The sequence below is a fragment of the Nematolebias whitei genome, chromosome 12, assembly GCF_014905685.2.
Source record: "Nematolebias whitei isolate Nwh7 chromosome 12, NemWhi1, whole genome shotgun sequence".
NCBI lineage: Eukaryota > Metazoa > Chordata > Actinopteri > Cyprinodontiformes > Rivulidae > Nematolebias > Nematolebias whitei.
In genome coordinates, this window is record NC_056509.1 from 24,914,090 (window position 1) to 24,934,447 (window position 20,358).

A 20,358-nucleotide genomic window follows, 5' to 3' on the forward strand; every position below is an offset into this window, starting at 1 on the left:
ATACATATATATATATATATATATATATATATATATGTATATATATATATATATATGTATATATATAAACATGTGTATGTATATATACTTTGTATTAACACCCAATTGTTTCTCTGAGTTTGCTAAATGGCAACCCTCTACACCACACAGGTGGGTAGTGGTAGCTCAGTGGTTGTATAAGGAAGAGCATGTGACATAAAACAACTGTCATACTGTGAGTGTTCTTCCTGTGGCAACCCCTGAAGAAAGGATACGCTGGAATTTTTTTTTTTTTCATATGCCGGTAGATATGGTTATATGTACTCTCTATATGTATGTATAAAATGCAATCTAATATATCTTAACATATATGATATTATATGTAACAGAAAATGCCTTTTGAATGGGTTGCTAGATTTAAATAAGATAAAATGCACTAAGGGCAAACAATTTACCAGCAAACACCCACAAGCTTCTAGTTTTGTACAAGTCATGTTCATAGATTTTTTAACTACCGGAATATTTACTTTTAATTGTAACAAGTTTTCTTTCATATATTTGGTAATTCTTGCAGTTTACAATGAACATCATTTTTATTTATGTTTTAATTCTGTCATCAGACAGGACAGACAAGTTTAAAGCTCTCTCCTCATTCGTTGCCAGTTTTGACTGTGAACACTTTTTTTCAAGTTGTAACAGTGGCGATGCATTAGATTTACAACGTCTGACACTGACATTTATTTACAAGGCATGCTGGGAGATGTCATGTTTCTCTCTTTGATTGATCGATTTACTTCCGGTTACAAAGTCGGAGGCAGTTCATAGCCACAACACCCTTTTAAGTTTCCTGTGTAGGAGACTCCCTTCGGCAAGGCTCCAGGATCAGTCATGTTTTACCTTTTACCCCAAAACCTAACTGTAACCATGAGAGGCATAAACACAACACTGATCTAAGGTCAGTGTCTAAAAGCAAATCCACCCTGAAGCCTGTTCCCCATTTGTGACCCATATGGAGGTTTTTTCCCACTACCCACTTTAGAAAAGTATAACTTGTCAATGTGTAAAGTGCACTTGATTTCTTTTTTTTCATAAATTAAATCAGACAGATAAATATTTATGTCAAATCACTTTTTCTTATCTCTCACTGTAATCAATATTTAGTATTTTACTGTTTAGGTTAAAGAGGATTGCACACTAGATGTACTGAGAAAGGCATGGCCTCTTCAAAGTCCTTATTCATTCTTGAATTCTTTTTTATTGCTTTATTTCTCAAGAGTATCATAATGGTAGGCAGGTTTTTATTCCTGTGCTAATTCTCATGCTCTAGCAGCATTATTCTTCTGAAAGTATAAAACTATATAATGGGCAAATTCACAGAGTCTCAGCCAGAGGTAATGATTTCAACATTTCACTCTCAGCCAACTCCACTGTAATTGCATGGCTGATTAGCTCTTACACAAATGGCAGTAGTAGTTCCCATCTAAGTTAATTCAAGTTCTTACAGTAATAATTTAGACCATGTGCTTTATATAATGTCAACGTTCTTACAATTATGAATTAACAAAATAGTGCAAGTGTGCTTGTAGTGGGGCACGTTTGAAAGAATGAACTGGAACATTTGTATATTATCATCCTTGCAGTTATTCTGGAAAAGTAATTTCCATCTTTGCTCTCCTCCAGAATCCGTGGACGCCTGTCTGTTTGATGTGTTCAGAGCTGCAGCACAGATGCCACAGCTTTAGCTATGCCGGACGTCATCTTACTGGCTGTTCTCGGAATACAGAAACACCATGTACACCACCTCTAAAATTAGTGTGCGCAGCACATGAGGAAGAAAAGACCTCGTCTTAGAAAAAGACTCTAAAGTGGCAGCTGTCTCTCCTCACTTCTCTTAATTTTTATGTCCCATTTTGGCACAGAGCCTGTTGAAATCTCACAAGCACTCGGTTTCATCAAAGATACTCAGCACAACCACATATTTTCTCAAATCTGGGCCAGCCAGAAAGCTGGAAATCTGATTTTATAGCCCTTACGATTGGGTTGTTTGTAGCTGCAGATAGTTTTGGTGTGGTCTGCAGTGCAACAAACAAAATGAACGGGCCCTGCCACGCTAGTAGGTCCCTAGCTCCTAGTGTTATGTGCATCAGCTGTGCGGCTGCTCTGTTGTGTGCTTGTGTGTAAACAGACAGTGAAGGACACCTTTAACTGATTTGCCAGATGTTCATGGAGAAGGAGGGGGAAATCAGCTTTTTTTTTTTTTTTTTTAGAGTGCCTTTGTCGAAGTCTGTGCAGCAGGTGAAGAGCGTCTTGCCAAGTACGCATTGCTGTGCCTTCTATAATTTAATCATGAAGTCACATTCAAACCTATTTTTTCTAGCTTATTCATTTATTTATTTTGCCTCAAAATAGGTGCTTTTGAAAAATAAATTGTGCCTGAGCTGGTAAAACAGAATGGATACTAAAACACAAACATGTTCTCAGTCCCATCCAGTGGCTGACCACACTTGAAGCCACTAAACCGTGATGACGTGATGAGCCTGGAAGTAAGTCAGTAAGGGTGGAGATAATTGGTTCATATTACTTTGACCCCTGACACCCCCCCCCCCCCCTTTTTTTGTGAGAAGTTTAGAAGTGGTCCTCAAGGAACTGCTTGATACTAACATGACTCTAAAATGAGAAACCCCAGGAGGTGGTAAAACAGTGGTTGACCTGTAGTCCAACTAGAACCCAGTTCAGCTGGAACGGGGTGCAGACGGGGAGTTTTGGGAGTGCTGCCCATGTGTCGCCCACTCTGAGAGCAGTATTTCCACCCAACTCAATGAAAGCTTTATGGACTTGAACTATAAAAGCACTAAATCTAACACTTTCTTTAACACAAAATCCCCACATCCCACTTATGACATTATTGCTGGAATTTGTGGCAAAGACTGTTGTGAAGTTGAAAGTTTTAGTGTTGAGTTCTATCCAGTATTCACCAAGTGTGCCAACAAGGTGACTGCCCAGTTGCAGCACTTATTTGAAGATGCAAAAAAGAATGGAAACAAGTGCATAAAGTTAAAGTTGCCTCATCGAAGGTAACTCTGTGGATGAACTTGTATCAGCTAGATTTATATACTTCAAAGAGTAAAAAAAAAACCCCAGAAATAAACAACTACTTTTTCAAATGACTTTTTTTGTGTGTTTTTACAGCCTCTGAAAATAGTATTAGTGCTCCTTCTTCATGTTTTCATTTACATTTTCTATATAAGTAACAAGCTAAGCTTTGTTCAATGCACAGTTGTTTTTGCAGAGAAAAAGCCCACCAGGAAATCCTTGAATAGATGATTGAAAAAACAACCACGTTGGTTTTCCATGCAAGCATATGCATGTGTCTGAGATTGAAAACCAACATTCCTTGGTCCCAATGTGCACTCACATTAAAACAGTCTATTTAGAGGATTCTGAGCTGGCCTGCGATCCCTCCAAACCCTTTCTAATGCAAACACTGCAAAGAGCACAGTTATCCAAACTCCTCCAAACTCTTCACTGTTCCTCTTTTCTTTGAAATTCTCATCCATATTTTGAGTAGTTTTTATATTGATATTATGTTAGAGTCTATATTAATACTAATAATATTGTTCTAGAACAGGGCGATTCAATTGAATTGCTCAAGGGGGCACAGTTACTGAAAGCAAAGAACTCAAGGGACAGACATCCAGCAGTTATTGCCATTAAGTTAGCTTCTTTTATGGTTTTAAATAGTTTTATTTAAAAATGAACCCATTTGTGGGCTGAACTGAACACATCCATGGGTCTGATTTAGCCCATGGGCCGCCAGTTGAACAGCCCTGTTCCAGAAAGATGCTCACTCAGAGTTGTATGGTTTTGTAATATAATCTTATGTATTCTTATCTTTTTCTATTCATTGTGTCATTATGATATTGGTGAGTAAAACAAGATTTTTAAGCTGTATTGTGGTCACAGTGTATCTGTTAATAGTGCATCATGTTTCAATTGTGCTGTTTTGTTAAATAAAAATGCATTAGAGCTTTATGAAACAAAGATAAAGACAGGCAGCACACTATGTGGTTGAAATCTGTCTGAGCATGTGTCAGGTGCAGGTGTGTGTTTGTTTTAATTAATTAAAGTGCTGATATATATATTTTTTGCTTAAGGCATGTTGCTGTGTCTGTCTAGCACATTATGCAATCTTTCAATAACAAATCTTACAGTAAATAAACCTTGTCAACCTTCCACAGAAGCATTAGAGTTTCACTTTTTTTTCATCTTTTATTAATGGTTTGGAGCAAAATAAACATAAGAGCCAGCTCTTGAAAGATTGTTCCCAGGAATCTTTGCAGTGACGTGTAATGCAAAAAAACATGCCTGGCTGTTTATCCAGTCCTCCCATGGGAGTCTGTTACATTGGTGGGCATGTAAATCGTCCTCTGACCCCGCACCGCTTTGCAGTTCATTACACCAGTGATCTAGCCCTCTTGCTTTGTTTTTGGTTTCCAATTACATTTACCAAAATAGTTCATGCTTGATTTGCAATTAGTGTTGTATTTTTGTAGGTATTTTTGACGTCAGAGTTCAAACTTGTATCCAGCCACACATGTAGTCATGCTCCGAACTCGCTCTCTAACACAAACACCTTGGGAATGTCTGGTTCAGTACAGCTGAGCTTGGAAAACTTGAGTAAACCACATCTTTTGTTTTAATGATAAATACACATTATTTATTTACAAATAAAGTGGTTATAATAGAAATAAATACAAAATAAAAATCTGAGCAATATACTTCATGTGGTATTGCACCCATTTCAAAATGTACATCAAAAATACATTTTCAGAACCAGTAAAGGAATATTCTTTTGATTAAAACATTTATTTTCCCCAACTTTTAAGTAGACATAAATATATTCATATATAGTTTTTTTTTTATTCCACTATAGCTCTGTTTTGTGTATCTTTCTTATAAATAAATGTCTTTGTTGGGAAACCGGGTGTCCGTAGCAACCAAAAACACTTTCCGGTCTTTCTTGCATGCTCACTCTTTCTGTCCACACTGTCAGTTTTTCATTGGCAGCCACATCCCTCCACCACCATGTCCTGGTAGTTTTTTAGAATGACTTTCTGATATTCGTCCAGGTAGAGCAGTGAAATAGGGCTGAGTTCAGTGGGCACACAACAGGCTTTAGGGATGTTTGAGTTGACTGAGTTGACAAGTGTCTGCACAATTGCATGATTGGTTGCATTGAGGTGGTCCGCCAAGGGGAAGGGACATTCCCCGTGGCAATAAAAGGCATGGTAGCCAGGGGGTGCCACTATCCACTCATTCCATCCCACATCACTGAAGTCTACATACAAGGCATGCCTTTTACAGCTTGCCTTATGCTGGTGCTTCCTGCGCTGTTTACGGAGCGCTGCCTGCCTTTTTTCTCGTGTATGGAGCACAGAGTCCCCACGGCCATCGTGGCTATATGTCACCAACAAGGGCCGTGCCTGAGGCCAAGAGTCCTGGTCCGTATGCAGAGACCGGCTCACCCTGACATGCCTATTACGTCTCTGGGCATGCTCAGCATCCATCTTCTTTTCCTCTGGGTGAAGCACTTCCACCATGAAGCCTTGATTGTGGCCTTTCCCTGAGGTCCACTGAGACACAGCAGTACTCACATCAAAGCTCTCCCAGCGACTCAAGGAGTCCTGCACCAGCCGGGTGTCCAGCAGGCGTGCTAGAGGTTCAGCGCCATCAGTGGCAGGAACTCTGAATATCTCATAAATGTTAATACGATGCAAGCCACCAGCTGGAACACTCTCACCAGTGCTGCTGTTGTTAGGGATGGCAGGTCCCATGACCTGATCTCTGTAAATACGAAGTTCTGCAGAAGTGATGAGCTCCTCATGAGGGACAGATGTCAGGTTAAAGTAGAACTGCTGGATTGTTTTGCCTTTCAGGCTGGTCAGAGCCTCCATGGACTCTACAACAAAAACAAAAGAGACATCCATACTGTAAGATGATAGCATTGCAATGACATATCCAAGTATTTATACACAGCACAAGAATGAGAAACAAAACACATGATTAATGGGTGTTGGTTAATAGATCAACAGAAAAACTGATTTCGTCATTCGTAATTTTTTTTCCTATACAGCCAGCCAATCTGCTGCATGGTTATAGAGGGTGTGGGCCATTGTCAAGCAGGTAAAACATGATATATCAAGTTTTTCCATATATGACTCAGTGTAATGACAGGCAAATACTCCAAATGATGTAATACCATCATTAGTGTCAGGCCCTTGGAATCACCTGGTTAAATGTCAAAGGATGAAAGCGGCTCACTTCCATCTACTGATAAAATCAAACAGAACCATCAGCCTGCCTTCATGCCTACGGTAATTTGGCTGCTGCACACTATTTCCAACAATGCATACACTGAAGTCGAATCAAACGCACAGCAGATAAATACAAAAATCAATAGAAAGCATTATTATATAAATGCCAGATGCCACATTCTTTTCAGAACAAATACTTTTCAGTGGGACATTTATAACATTGTCAAAGGAATTGCATCTGACACTTGTTTTAGAAAGAAAATAATAACCTAAATGTTCTTGACTCTTATTTACTAGAATAGTTCAAATGCTATCTTGTATTACTCATACAAATCTCCGTAAGCATATGAAAATAGCACATGAACATAAAATGCATTGGTAATCCCCTGTGTGGTTTAAATTGCAGAAGTGTTGGTAAAAGCTGCAATTTTCTTTGAGGCGGCCCCACTTTGAACTTTTACTTTATGATCATTGACAATATATAGACACCCAATTTAATCTGTTTGCTGCGGCAAAGAAACACAAACCTCAAACTCTTTATCTTTTCAAAAGGAGCCATTTAGGAAATTCCACAATCTCACCCTAACCCCCCACTCCCCCAGACACAAAGACCTCAATTAGACCCATCACTTCTCATCTGATGTGGGAAAGCCCCCCGTCTTTCATTCTCTCTCCCCTTTACTCAACCTACTCTTGCTTTCCTTCATCAGCACCCAAATCCCCCTTTCCCTCAGTTGTCTTAATCCTCTTTTCTTTTTGTCTACTTCTCCATCCCTGTTCTCTCTGTTTCTATCCGCAGCAGTATTCTCAACCTCCTGTCTTTCTTTTCTTTAAGGACCTGCTGCGTGAACAAGCTTAGGCTTGTCCAAAATGCGTGAACCACAGATATGAGTGCATCAACATTCCTAATTTCTTTTAGTGCCGCGTGCCAAAACAGCAGATAAAGGCTAACATTGGGTCATTCATCAGGCAGTGTCTTCCTGTGTACTAGTGGAAATGTTCTATTTGGCATCGGTAAGAAGTATTCTTGAAAACCGATAGCCGTAAGACTAATCGTCCGAGCTAAATTAATATCAGACGGCAGATGGGATGAACGAGCCCAGCTGTTTGCTTTGATGTGCTGCATTTACATCGGTAGATACACACTTATTACATGGAGCAACAATCACATGCACGTCACCTGACATGATAAAGGAAGACTAATAACCTGTAGCTGTTTGCACGGGATGAAACGAGCCAGGGGAACCTATGTAAATACAATCAGTGATGGTATCAAGGTGTGCTGGCTGAGGACAGAGGTTTCCAGCAGTGGGGCTGGGAGCAGTCACTCCACAACTGTTTGTAGTGTGTCATTGTAGCCACTTGGTGTCATTGCACTAGGCGCTTTGGAGAGCGCCCAAGCAGCCACACAGCCACCACTCTGACTCACCCCTGATGGAAACTTCTCCAGTCAAACACAGGACTCTGTATGGGACTCTGTCCCAATGGACTCAGTAACTCATAAGTTGCAAATTGGATCTTGTGATGTTAAATGGTAGGCTAAATTGGAATTAACTTGTGTAGCAGCACTTATATAAAGTCATTTAAATGTTTATATGTTTTCTCTTAAATTATGAGTAACTGTGTCCAACAGCCTGCTTCATTAGAGTTTGAACACAACGTTTAGCTGGTGACCTGCTGTCCTGAGTTATCAACCTTCATACTCATCTGAGCACGTGTTGTCAAATAGACTTAAATCAACAATCACCGCGTGTTTCCCAAAGTGGAACGTGCGTAATGGCGCACATCACGGAGAAAAAGAAAGAAAGAGAACGAAAGAAAACAACGAAAGCAACTCCTCCCTCCTCACTTTACCACAAACGTATTTCAGTCTTGTTAAAAGTGACTCAGTCGGACACGAATGACTTCGTCATAGTGTGTCCGGATGATGTGTATCACCTGCGCTACAGGCACACCGCCCTTTATCCGGCTCCTGTGGTGCGTGTCTGGAAAAACTGTTTTCAGAGCCCACGCAAACACCATCAATTATTAAGAAACAAATTACCCCAGGGACACCGCCGCCCCTTGTGCTTTTGAAGCCTGTGACAGCTGCTGCGGGGAGGGATGTTTGCCTTACGTATGATTGTTCATTTAACTGCGCATCGTGGAACACTTGCTTTTAAATCATGCCACTTTAAGAACTTTTCTAGGAGTTTCAAATACCTTGGACTTGTGCCATCTGCAAATGACTAAACTTTCATAAAACAGTGAGGACTCTGAAGTTTGCTCGTGACGCTCTGAGTCATGTTTAAATATAGGTTTGGGGTTGTCTGAGAGCGCATGGAAAGGTATGTCACTAATACGCACCTTCGTGGTGAAAGCTTCTAATCGTGTTGGCCTTGCTGGCGGCTCGCTCTGCGTGCTTCCCCATGTTCTTGGGTCGCTTGGTGCTGTGATCCCCGTTGGCAGAGTGCATGCGGTAAAGGTCCACCATGTACTGCGGCACCACGGCCTGCTTGCTGGGGGTCGGCCTGCGCTTCAGGCCGAACATGTTGAGAAGCCGAAGCTCAAACTCTTTGAGGAAGCTCTCCGACTGCTCCGGGCTCTGCTTCCCAGACTCGCTGTATCTCCTCCGGCCCACCTCGGGGATGAGTCCCGCAGCACCTTCCAGCAGCACCTGAGCGAGCAGCAGTACCATGAGAGAGCGGACCACGGCGACCATGATCAGTCAGTCCCTGTGGAGAAAGTTGGGTTGGGGTCAATACGCTGGCGCTCGATGCACTGACGTGAGGCGGTCACGTCTGAGAGGGGCTTCACTGGAGCATTTCTCAAACTGTGTGGTGCCCCCCCTCAGTGAGCAGGAAAAAACAGACACAACCCCAGGGCTCAACATGAACCCAAACATAAAGATACGAAGCAGAGAAAGTAATAAAAGAAAGAGGAGTTAAAAAAAATGAATGGATGTCGAGGGGACGACCGCAGACCAAAAGTCTCTAGTTAGAAAAGATAAGAGATCATGTTTGATGCTGTGATATGAAAAGAAGGAGAAAAGAAGTCTGTGCAGAAGATCACAAGAAGTTTTACAGTATCTGGCGAAGAAGAAAAAAGTGTGTGTGGGGGATTAGACAGCACAGCAGCAGAGCAATCAGACAGGCTGTGGAACCAGAAGGGATAGAGGCACTTCAGAAGCTCGCAGGTGTTAGATCTGACGTGCAGGGCCAGATGTGTCCCGGGACAGCACATCAAAAAACATCAAAAACTCATCTGAGTGCCACAACTTCTTTTCACCAACTTCATCTTATGTTTCTCACCAGGAGGTGGGGGAGGCTTTAACTTTTACGCACCTTCTAATTATGATCAGAAACAAATAAGACTGAGCCCACAGCCACTTGGAAAGTTGACTTATCCCTTATAAGTTATGACAACTTCTGAAACGGTTCGATTTTTACAAATACAGTTACTTCATCTGAGTATTACCTGACGAGAAAGCGCTGTGTCCGGTCGTCGTTCCACCTTTAAGCTCCGATAAATTCCACATTAACTCGTGTTTAATCCAAGCTGCTTCTCCTTGGGGGACCAAAAACAGCCCGAGCCCTTCGCAGATCGCCTCACGCACATATTCTCTCCAGCTGCGCCAAGTCGGGTTAGGTTTTTGGGTCAGGACGGAGAGAAAGAAAAAAAATAAAATAAAAATAAAAAAAATAAAAGCAGTCAATGTTAAGTCTATGAGGAAGCGGCTGCGCGTAACCGAACCAAGTGTAAGGACTTTTGGCTGCACATTTTAAAAATAATAATACAAAAAGAGCAGAAGTGCTGTAAATAAATGAGTGGATGTTTTTTGGAGAGCAGCGCGCGCTGGAGTGTCTCTCCTGTGGAAGCAGCGCGTCTGTGGCACACCGTCCTCCTCCTGGTTCAATTGATTGGTGCCTTCTCTTTCCCCCCCGACACTCTTTTTGTCCAACTATGATGTCACTGCAACAGGCTGTCAATCACTCCTCCATACGCCACCTGTGCGCATTCAGACTCCAAAATAAGTTCCATGGTGTCAAAATAAAACATTAAGGCTGTTTAAAGGGAATAAGTGCACAAAATGCAGGGATACGAATGAGAGTTTGGGTTTCTATTTAAAATTAGACTGTTTGTCTTTATAAGTAGAAATGGCAGAAAGAGGGTGTGATGTATTTCTGTGAATTAGACCAAACAGCTCAATCAAAATGCTTTTTTATGTGTTTCATGGTTAGATTATTGATCAAGAAGTGCTTCAAGTTATTGTTTCCTTTTTGGATTAATCCGATTATAGTTTCTTTTGTGGGTTTTAAGGCATTATTTGCCTTCAGAACTTGTTTTTTTCATTCAATCTTTATTTAGACTGGTTAATCCCATTGAGCCTCGGGGACTCATTTACAAGAGAGACCTGATTTCTTAACAAAGAGTGATGACAACAGTGGGTAACAACGACAACAATAAGTCACAAAAGAGGCATGCACATTTAAATTTCTTTTTTTAAATTTTTATTGTGAAGTGTACATATGCTTTACATTTTGTTGATGTTTATAACAGGGTTTTTTAAAATTCAGATTTGGTTGAAAACCCCCTTGTTTACTGTGTAATAAAACATAAAAGCCGAAGCCAGCAAAGTCATTTGTCAATCTTTTAGTTTTTAAATCTCTTTTTCACAGAAAACCTGTGTCACTCATGGAGATTGTAATCAGTGTGAGAAAGTACATGCTCCTCTGAGGCACAGGACAAACCTTTATGTGGGGTGACAGCATTAACGTTGGGGTCATCTCCATAGGAAAAGCCCTTGTTGATTCCCTCTTGACCTCCATTAGGTGGAAAAGTTGTGTGGCAGTGGCTGTGTTTGAGCAAAATCCATGATGTTGTTGTTTTATCAAAGATAGCAGCAGATTAAGTCCTTTATAGATCACAAGATCTCTTTATCATGTTTCAGAACAATACCATTTTATGAGGGATAATCCCAGATCATCCTGGCAATTAAAGTAGGAAGGTGCCGTTACCTGAGTAACAGTGTGCACAATTAAATCCAAACACTTTGTTTTACTGCTTTTTAATGGGCTGTTTTATACATTTTTTACTTTCTGGTTATTTCTTATTTATTTAATAGAATTAGCTAAAACTTGTCTTTAATCAAATATACGTATTGTGTTCAGTGTGTTCAGTTTAACTTGTTTCCATTATCCAGCAAAGTGAGGTCATGTCCTCTAGATGGTTTCTTTTTTTGTTGAAATGCTTTGTCCTTCATCCAAAGGACTTCATCAGCTCAAGGATTCAAGATTCTTTATTGTCATTCACATCACATGTGGCACATGAGGTGGAATGAAACTATGTACACAGGGTCCCAGTTGCATCCAAAAAAATACAAATTGTAAATAAAACCAGTGATAAGATCTAAGACATGAACTAAGAAATACGCTAAACTAAGAATACACTAAGCACTGATAGTACAAAAACTATATGCTGAATACAGCAGCACGAACATGAGTCTGTGTGAGCAGATGAGGATGAATGAACACAGCAACACAAAATAAATCAACAGAATGAGATCAGCATCATGGATAGTCAGCAGCACATATCAACAACCAAATGGCATCACAGTGATAATTCTGACTAGGGACTCATGAGTCTAACGGGCAAAAAAATGTGTGTACTGGGTGAGTGTGGTCCTTCATGATGCAGGTGGCCATCTTCCTGCATCTGGATGTGTAGATGTCTGTGATGGTGGGGAGACTGACTCCAACAGACTTCTGTGCAGCCTCCATGCCACACGCTGATGCTGGAGCACAGGATGCTCTCCACTGCACACCTGTAGAAGGAGGTGACTTACATTTACTTGTAGGACTGAGTTTGTTGTGGCTCCTCAGACTGATGAAGTCCTTTGGATGAAGGACGAAACGTTTCAACAACAACAAAAAAAAAAGAAACCATCCGGAGGACCTGACTTAACTTTGTTGGATTTTTTTCACCTGGATTACTGAGCATGAACTTTGATGTTATTTATTATGTTTCATGCATATTAAAGAGAAAGTTCTGATATTTTGAAATGGGGTTTTGTTGAAAAGTTATGAACAAATAATGCTGTAGCGTTTCGCTATAGGCTGTGACTGTATCTAACAATTCTGGTGCAACCTGGAGCTCTTCCATGAAGAAAGTCATAATCTTTCTGCTAGAATAATTATGTTTGAAATTGATGGAGGTATATACATTTATGAAATAATGCTCATCACAGTGACTGATTTTAGATACGTTTACGACAGCGACAGTAAGCTTCAGTCTTGGCTGTACTCAGAGTCATCATTAGCTCGTCGATCTGGTCTATAAACTCTATTTCTCCAAACATAAGTTGTTTAAAAAAGATATCTACAACAGGTAAGACAGTAAATGTTCGTAATTCCACAAAACTCCACTTCAAAAGATCTGAACCATTGCTTGAGTAAAGATTAACTTTGTTTTAATCTGTTGGCAGTGACTACTGGGTCTGTGTTGTTGCCAGTGAACCGTGTAAAAGCTGCACAACGTTTAGATGCTCTAAATTGGAGGGAAGCCTCACACAGAAACTGTGAGCATCTTTAATTACCCAAGTGAGGATTAGAAGAGAGGAATTTATTTGATGCTCTGTTTCTTTCTGCATTTTTGCAGTTTCAGTTATCGTGTATGTGTCTGAGTGCGTATACACACCTCGTGCAGTGTGTGTATGTGCATCTTTGTTTGTGTTGGGCATAGCTTTCTTCAGGCCAATACTGAGAAATGTGTCTGACCAACAAGGCTGCTAAAGGACTGTTTGAGAAGATCACACGACTCTGACACTGCATATATCATTGTTTTGAGTCAGATACATCATCCTTATCAAATTGCTGCCACTGATCCAATTACATGCTGATTGAAAGGACAACAGAGTGAAAGTCTTGAGGCCAGAGAGGGCCGGTAGAGATATCCTATCAGCAGCGTACTGCTCGGGGCTTGTGGGAATTTTGTAGGAGGGTAAATTCTACGTTAGCCAGAGTGAGCTAACCCATCGCTGTCATCATTATTATTTCCCTTCAGTAATCATTGGGTTATAGGCTGCATGGTGGTGCAGTGGTTATTACAATCACCTCACAGCAGGAAGTTCTCCACTTCAAATCTTGGCTGTGAAGGCCTTTCTCTAGAGTTTACATCTGGCACGTCTCATTCTGGTGCTGAGTTTGTGTCTCATGTATCTGTGTGTAACCAAGTAATAACTCTTTACAGGAAGTACCTCACTTCTTTTCCATTGTCTTCTGGAATAAGCTGTCTTGACCCTAGACAGACCAAAGATGATTTTTTTTTTCTTTGTGATATCTGAGTAACATTTGATTGTTATGCATGATGGGGGCGGATGGCCCTTTTTGCACGTGTTAAAGCCAGTTTCTTGATGCTGGCTTGAAACACCTCAAGGAGGTGCTATTTATAAAACAGATCTGGGTTGGCAGGCCTCAGACTGATGAAGCTTTTCAGATGAAAGATGAAACCTTTCTCCCAAAAAGAAACTTGTCCACATGACATGATTTAACCTTCTTTGTGATCTGGGCTTGAAGCATAAAACTCAAAAGTTGAATCAAACATCGAAGGCCTTCCTGGCCTCTTGGGTTGTAGTTTAAAACATCCACTGCTAATATTTCTGGATGCTTTTTAGGTTTTCCAAGTTCTTATAAGACAGGAATCATTGCTCAGTAAAAACAAATTTTTGACAAATATATGTGCTGTGCATTTCCTACATGCAAAGTTACCAAAACATTATCTTATATGTTTCTTTTACTTTTACACAGCTTCAAGTAAGAACCCATCCAGATATTTCGTTATCCTTTTACATTTCATTCAAAGACTCTGTGAACCCACATGTCGGTTGAAAAATACAGTCGAGCATCTGGACGTCCTCATAACAGTCATTTAGCTTTAGACTGTTGTTATCAGATAAACTGCTGTTCTTGTCTCAACACTAAGGAACAATATAGTCGGTCTCTGGTTTAACCCTTGAAGCTTCCAGTATATACTTAAAAACAACTAAATTAAAATTTCTCAGACTGCGCTGAATCACCAAACTTTTCCTCTCTTTCTGGCTTTTAGATGAAAGTCAGAGAGATGAAGAACAGTTATTTATATCTGTACAGTATATTTCAATACATCAAAGTTTATGCTCAATAATTCGGGTAAAAAATATTCAGCAAAGTTAAGTCATGATGTTTTAAACCACTTTGGCTATGGCTGCCTCAGAGGAGTCAATGGGGGAGAGGGCGGGCCCCAGAAGCCATCTCATCACCATCAAACTGGTTGGTCCACTATGTGGTTGTGCTGCTCGTGGGACTGAGTTTGTTGTGGCTCCTCAGACTGATGAAGTCCTTTGGATGAAGGATGAAACGTCTCAACAACAACAAAAATAAATCATCAAGATGACCTGATTTAACTTTGTTGGATTTTCTGCCTGGATTATTGAGCATGAACTTTGATGTTTTGAACCAGTTTGACTATGGCTACCTCAGAGGAGTTGATGGGGGAGAGAGCAGACTCCAAAAACCATCTTATCACCATCAAACTGGTTGGCCCACTATTGTGCTGTTTGTGGAACTCAGTTTGTTTTTGACTCCTCAGATTGATGAAGTCCTTTGGATGAAGGATGAAATGTTGCAAAAAAAAAAAAAGAAAAAAGAAAACATCCAGATGACCTGACTGAACTTTGTTGGAATATGTTTCAAACATTTGTCACATTGGGGAAATCTTCTACAGTAAATAATAAACAAGTTAAGGTGAAACCATGAATAAGCACTATATACTTCTTCATCTGTATCTTTTTATTTTACTGAAAGACCTTTATTGATGTGAACAATGTGTCATGCCTAAAACTCAGACGACTGTTTTAAATTTGTTTAAAAGGAAAAAGTTAAGGGAGCGTGAGGAAGCTTAGGACATTGTGTCATTTACTACTGCCAAAGACATGAGGTGTATTCTTGTTTGTGTGTGTTCGTTTGTTTTTGTGCAAAGTGTTAGCAAAATATCTCATGAACAATTAGACAGATCTGAATGAAGCTTTTGGGAAGTAATTACTGGTACTGATTGTAGATCTACAACTGATTAACTTTTGGAGTCAAGTCAACGTCCTACGTAGGTGGCCTTAGTAATCGTAAAAATGGCTACAACTCAGTCAGTTTTACAGATATTGAGGTACAAATCGTAGTAAATGGTTAATGGGCTGTACTTATATAGCACCTTTCTATCTTATCAAGATACTCAAAGTGCTTTGCACTACAATTTGTGTCCTCATTTACCCATGCATACAGCACTCTACTAGATCTATACAAAGACTAATCAGTGCTTTATCACATTCATACACTGATGGGACACACATCTGAGGCAATGAGGGGTTCAGTGTCTTGCCCAGGGACACTTGGGCATGCGACTGCTGGTGGAATCGAACCCCCAACTCTTGCATTGGAGGACGACTGCTCTGACCACTCAGCCACAGCCAAATCTATGAGATAACACGGCAGATCCAACCGTTAGCCTTACACATGCTGTTAACAGTTGCTTGAGTAGTTGAGCATCATCCTCAACACATTCTCTGAGTGCCATCACATCTTGCAAGATCTGACAATATCACATGAGATGAAGCATAAGGTCGTTTGCAAAGTTTGCTCAAAGCTGTTATAACTCTGTCTCTTCTCTGAATGAGATTAGTTTAAAACCTGGCATGAAAGCGAGCGGGTGATATGCATTCCTTAAGGAAATGTCGGGCCTTTTATTTGAATGTCTAAGTAGATGCTGATGAAGAGACACCTCATTGTTCCATATTTCACTGTATGGCTCTGTAGGATCTCTCCGAGTGTGTTTATGCTGTTGTAGAAGTAGATGGCAAAGACCTCTCTTGTCAACACATACATTCCTCGAGTCAGTGGGCAGACGAAGCTCTGAGATGACACCGCAGATCCAACCATTAGCCTTTCACCTGCTGTTAACAGTTGTTTGGCTAGACATAAGACCTGCATTCCTCTGCCTTGAGCCAGTGCAGTCTTCACGCGGTGTAACAGGCCGACTGCAAGATAATCTTCAGAGATACTTCTTGAAGCCAAGACACAGTGTGTTGCTGTGACTCACCTCTGATTCAGCTGTTGAGCAAACGTGTCTTTTTAATTTAGAAACCAATAAAATCTTCATCAATCTACATGTGTTTGACAGCAGAAGCACGACTGCTGAACTACGTTGAGCACGTGCGCACGACGCATGAAAGAGACTGTGGCCAAATGGGACACATTTCGTAAAGGTTTGTCCCAAAATGGAAACCCACCAAGGTCAAAAGCGGGCAGCTAAAAAGCCAGAGTCAATATTTATGGATACTGAACATGTGGCACACTTCTCTACCCACTAATTTGAGCAACAAGTCCACCTCTAGATTATATGGGCTCTCAGAGATCACAAGAGAGGGTTCAGACCTTGCTCACATGGTTCAGATGTTGAGAGCTGCGCTGAGGTTGGTCGCTGGAGGGAAGCTGTGAATAATTTGGTAAATTGGCTCTCTGTTTATTCGTTTATGTTTTAATTTCTGGTATAAATAAAAGGACAATAACGCTTTGATCAGACAGTCTTGGCTTCTCCTTTTTTCCCATAGCTAAAGTTTGTAATTATCAGCAGAATTGGTGTAGTGATAATTATGATGATCATAAAAGGACTTCTGGGATACTTTAAAAGAAAACAGAATCCATATTTAAACTCTAATTTCTTTATCATGTTGCATGTCAGACAATTGTGCAGTCTTTTTAAGTTCTTACACACACGGATTATAAAATCTACGCCTGTACGATAGCAACGGAACAAAAAGATCTAGCGATTTCAACATTGACTTGACAAATTATACCTTGTCAACACGCTAGTTTGATTGAATCGCAATCGCTTCAATTGTAAAGAGAGAATGAAAGAAAAGCTTAACTACAGGGATCTGTCCTTTGACTGCAGCTCTACTCGTAAAGATACTACGCATCACTCAATTATACGTCTGCATGATTAGAAGCTTGGACTATGTAAACAGCCAACGTCAAGATTTACATTTTACTACTTAAGCGCAAGCAGCTGTTTACAGGCTGAAGAAGGAAGGAAAACACTTAGGAAGTATCTACACATAAAACAGGATCTGCGCCTGACATTGTCGGCAAAGATGGTTTCAATTAATAGTTGTTTATGTGGCTCTAATGCAATACTTGGTTGGAGTCATAAATTGCTCTTTAAGCCCACAGTGTTGCTACTTCTCGGTTTTAAACATGTTGAGATGCGTGCGCGCTTTGACTGCAGTTGAAAATAAAAGTGTCCTGTTTGCAGTTTGATGCCCTATAAATGTCCTGGAAACCAATACGACACAAAGAAGCGCAGTGATGAAAGTGTTGCGTCTTTCCCAGTTAAACAAAACTTGACAGGCTTTTTAATCACATATTGTACGAGATTAAAGAGCAACACTCTCTGCGCGTTTCATCCGTGGTGCGAAGCCATAAGTAATAACACACAGTGTAGCTTGAAATGTTCCTCGCTTTCGCATAAACCATTTTAGCTTCTCAAGATGAGATTAGGCCTCTGAATGACGTCGGACATTGCTTTTATGTGAGATATGGTGAAGGTCACACAAAGCTTGCCATCTCGTATCATAGAAAGCAAGGTCAGTACATGAGCAGCTACAAGTACTAGGGGTCATTTTCACATCTTCCTCTTAAACACTGTAAACACATAAAGGCATACATGATTCTGATAAGTAGACACATTTATACGGGTTAAATTGTGTTTCTAATTCATTTTTTCTTTAACAGCCTGTAGGAATTAAAACAATTACATTCGCCATTAAGGCCAGTACACATTGTGATGTTTGCTCAGGCATAAAATTCCCAGCAGAGACAAGTTTATTAAAGCATGTGTAAGCTTGTGTAACAGTTTGTACCGTGATTAGTTTTTATATACCCATAGTTAACTTCTGAAGGTTAAAATTGTTAAATTAGGCACTGTTCATTGTCTATCATTGAAACGGCCAAAGAAATTTAAAAAGATTAGTCATTTTGCTGAAGTTAACCAACTAAGACTTGAGCGTTTGGCTGGTTTTAGTTTTTACTGGCTATTTAAATTTGTTGGACCTCAAAGCCATAAAATAACAGACGTTTGCTCGAGCAATCACTTCTTCAAACATTTAAATGTAAAACAAATTGTAAAATGTAAAAAATGAATTAAAAGCAAGTGCACGCAATAAGGACGAGTCTAAGAAGCCGTCCATGCGGGAACAGTGATTTCTGATTACGTGAAATGGTTTTTGCATTTCTGTCACTGTTGTGTGTTTTAGGTGCCCCGAGAAAGTAATCTTTGAAAATGTGTTCTATTGTGAACAACATCTCAAAATGTATTTGCATTAGGGGTTGAACGACTACATATTTTTTTAAGTCGACGTCAACTTGATAATAGTCGAGTTGATGTCGACTAGTTGATGACGTCATAGGAATTCAAGACGCTATTTTTTTTTAATTGCAAAAAAACTTAATTTATTATTAAAAAAAAACAACAAAAAAAACATCAGGAGCGTATATTTATGCTTCTACCATTTATCATACTGCAAAATAAGTAACAGGGAAACCAAAACTATTATTAAGCTGCAAAAGTTAGTTTTATTTTATTTAATCCACTAAATAAAATAAACCACCGTGGTGGTGAATTCTCCGGTGGAGTGCACCCCGTTTTTATTTTAATTTTATTTAGTAGATTAAATAAAATAAAAATAAGAACAAGGGGAAGGCGGTGGATTAAATAAAATAAAACTAAAAATAACATAATCTTTAGTGAAATACTTGCACATGGTTGATGAATTTCTACCTGTTTGGGAAGACTTGGCCTGCTCCTCGCCTTTCATCTGCTTGGAAGAATCCTATTTGTAGCCAGCAGCTTGGCGCTGATCACGTGACACAATCACTGACTGCGACTAGTCTAGTCTAGTCTTTGTCTGAGTAGTCTAGACTAGTCAGACAAAAAATTGCGAGATGTCCTAGAAGTGACTAGTCGGCTAGTCAATTCAACCCCCAATTTGCATTTTTGTGTAGACAACCAAAACACAACGTTTTGAAAACAATAACATTTTTGCCCCACCTCCAATCTAGTTTACAACCCCAGCGCATCAGACACAATGACTATTGGAATGGCAGATTCCACGTTTGTGTTGTGGATGCTACAGAACCAGATCAAGAAACTTGATGAACTACAGCCAACATTTTGTATTCTGTGTTACTTAGCAGACAAGGCTGAACAATAACACAAACCACATACTTGACTCACAATGAAGGAGAACTAGACAGGAAAGGGAGAGAAACTCTGATTTTAGTGTTTACAGTTTTTACCCAGCATGTAATTTATATGTGCACACTCCATAACTTGTTTCCTGTTTTTGGTATATATATATGTGGCAGCCTTATAGTGCCACATGCAGGCCTGGCATATTTACTACAGCATTTTGGCTCATTTTTCATGTGGATACCAGTAATTCAATTCATCCATCCATCCATTTTCTTCCACTTATCTGGGGTCGGGTCGCGAGGGGAGCAGCTTAAGTAAGGAGGCCCAGACTTCACTCTCCCCAGCCACTTGGGCCAGCTCCTCTGGGGGAATCCCAAGGCGTTCCCAGGCCAGCCGAGAAACATAGTCCCTCCAGCATGTCCTGGGTCTTCCTCTGAGTCTCCTCCCGGTGGGACGTGCCCGGAACACCTCACCAGGGAGGCATCCAGGAGGCATCCTAACCAGATGCCTGAGCCACCTCAACTGGTTCCTCTCGATGTGGAGAAGCAGCGGCTCTACTCTGAGTCCCTCCTGGATGACCAAGCTTCTCACCCTATCTCTAAGTGAGAGCCCAGACACCCTGCGGAGAAAACTCATTTTGGCCACCTGTATATGTGATCTCGTTCTTTCGGTCACAAGCTCATGGCCATAGATCAGAGTCAGAGTCAGAGTCAGAGTTTCTTTATTGTCATTCGCACCTCATGTGGTACATGTGGTGGAGCGAAATTATGTACACAGGGTCCCAGTTACATCCAACAATAAAATGTAT

General features: G+C 40.3%; 2 protein-coding genes across 2 annotated transcripts in view; both read right to left on the bottom strand.

Annotated features, from left to right (window-relative positions):
- fermt1 (FERM domain containing kindlin 1) overlaps positions 1 to 20,358 on the bottom strand; it is a gene marked incomplete at its 5' end in the record, with an annotated part of 928,370 nt that overhangs the window by 50,595 nt on the left and 857,417 nt on the right.
- On the bottom strand, positions 4,920 to 9,825 carry bmp2b (bone morphogenetic protein 2b). The gene is made up of 3 exons (XM_037685762.1): positions 9,750 to 9,825; positions 8,640 to 9,007; positions 4,920 to 5,938 (listed from the first exon to the last, which is right to left on the bottom strand). Exons 2-3 carry the CDS (start codon positions 8,992 to 8,994, stop codon positions 5,037 to 5,039), a joined length of 1,257 nt encoding a protein of 418 aa, XP_037541690.1. The 5' UTR covers positions 8,995 to 9,007; positions 9,750 to 9,825; the 3' UTR covers positions 4,920 to 5,036.

Excerpts from the sequence above, each read along its gene's own strand:
- bmp2b (XM_037685762.1), bottom strand. The coding sequence starts at position 8,994 with ATGGTCGCCGTGGTCCGCTCTCTCATGGTACTGCTGCTCGCTCAGGTG. Across the intron at positions 5,939-8,639 it reads TAGAAGCTTTCACCACGAAG|AGTCCATGGAGGCTCTGACC; the intron begins GTGCGTATTAGT and ends TTTTTGTTGTAG.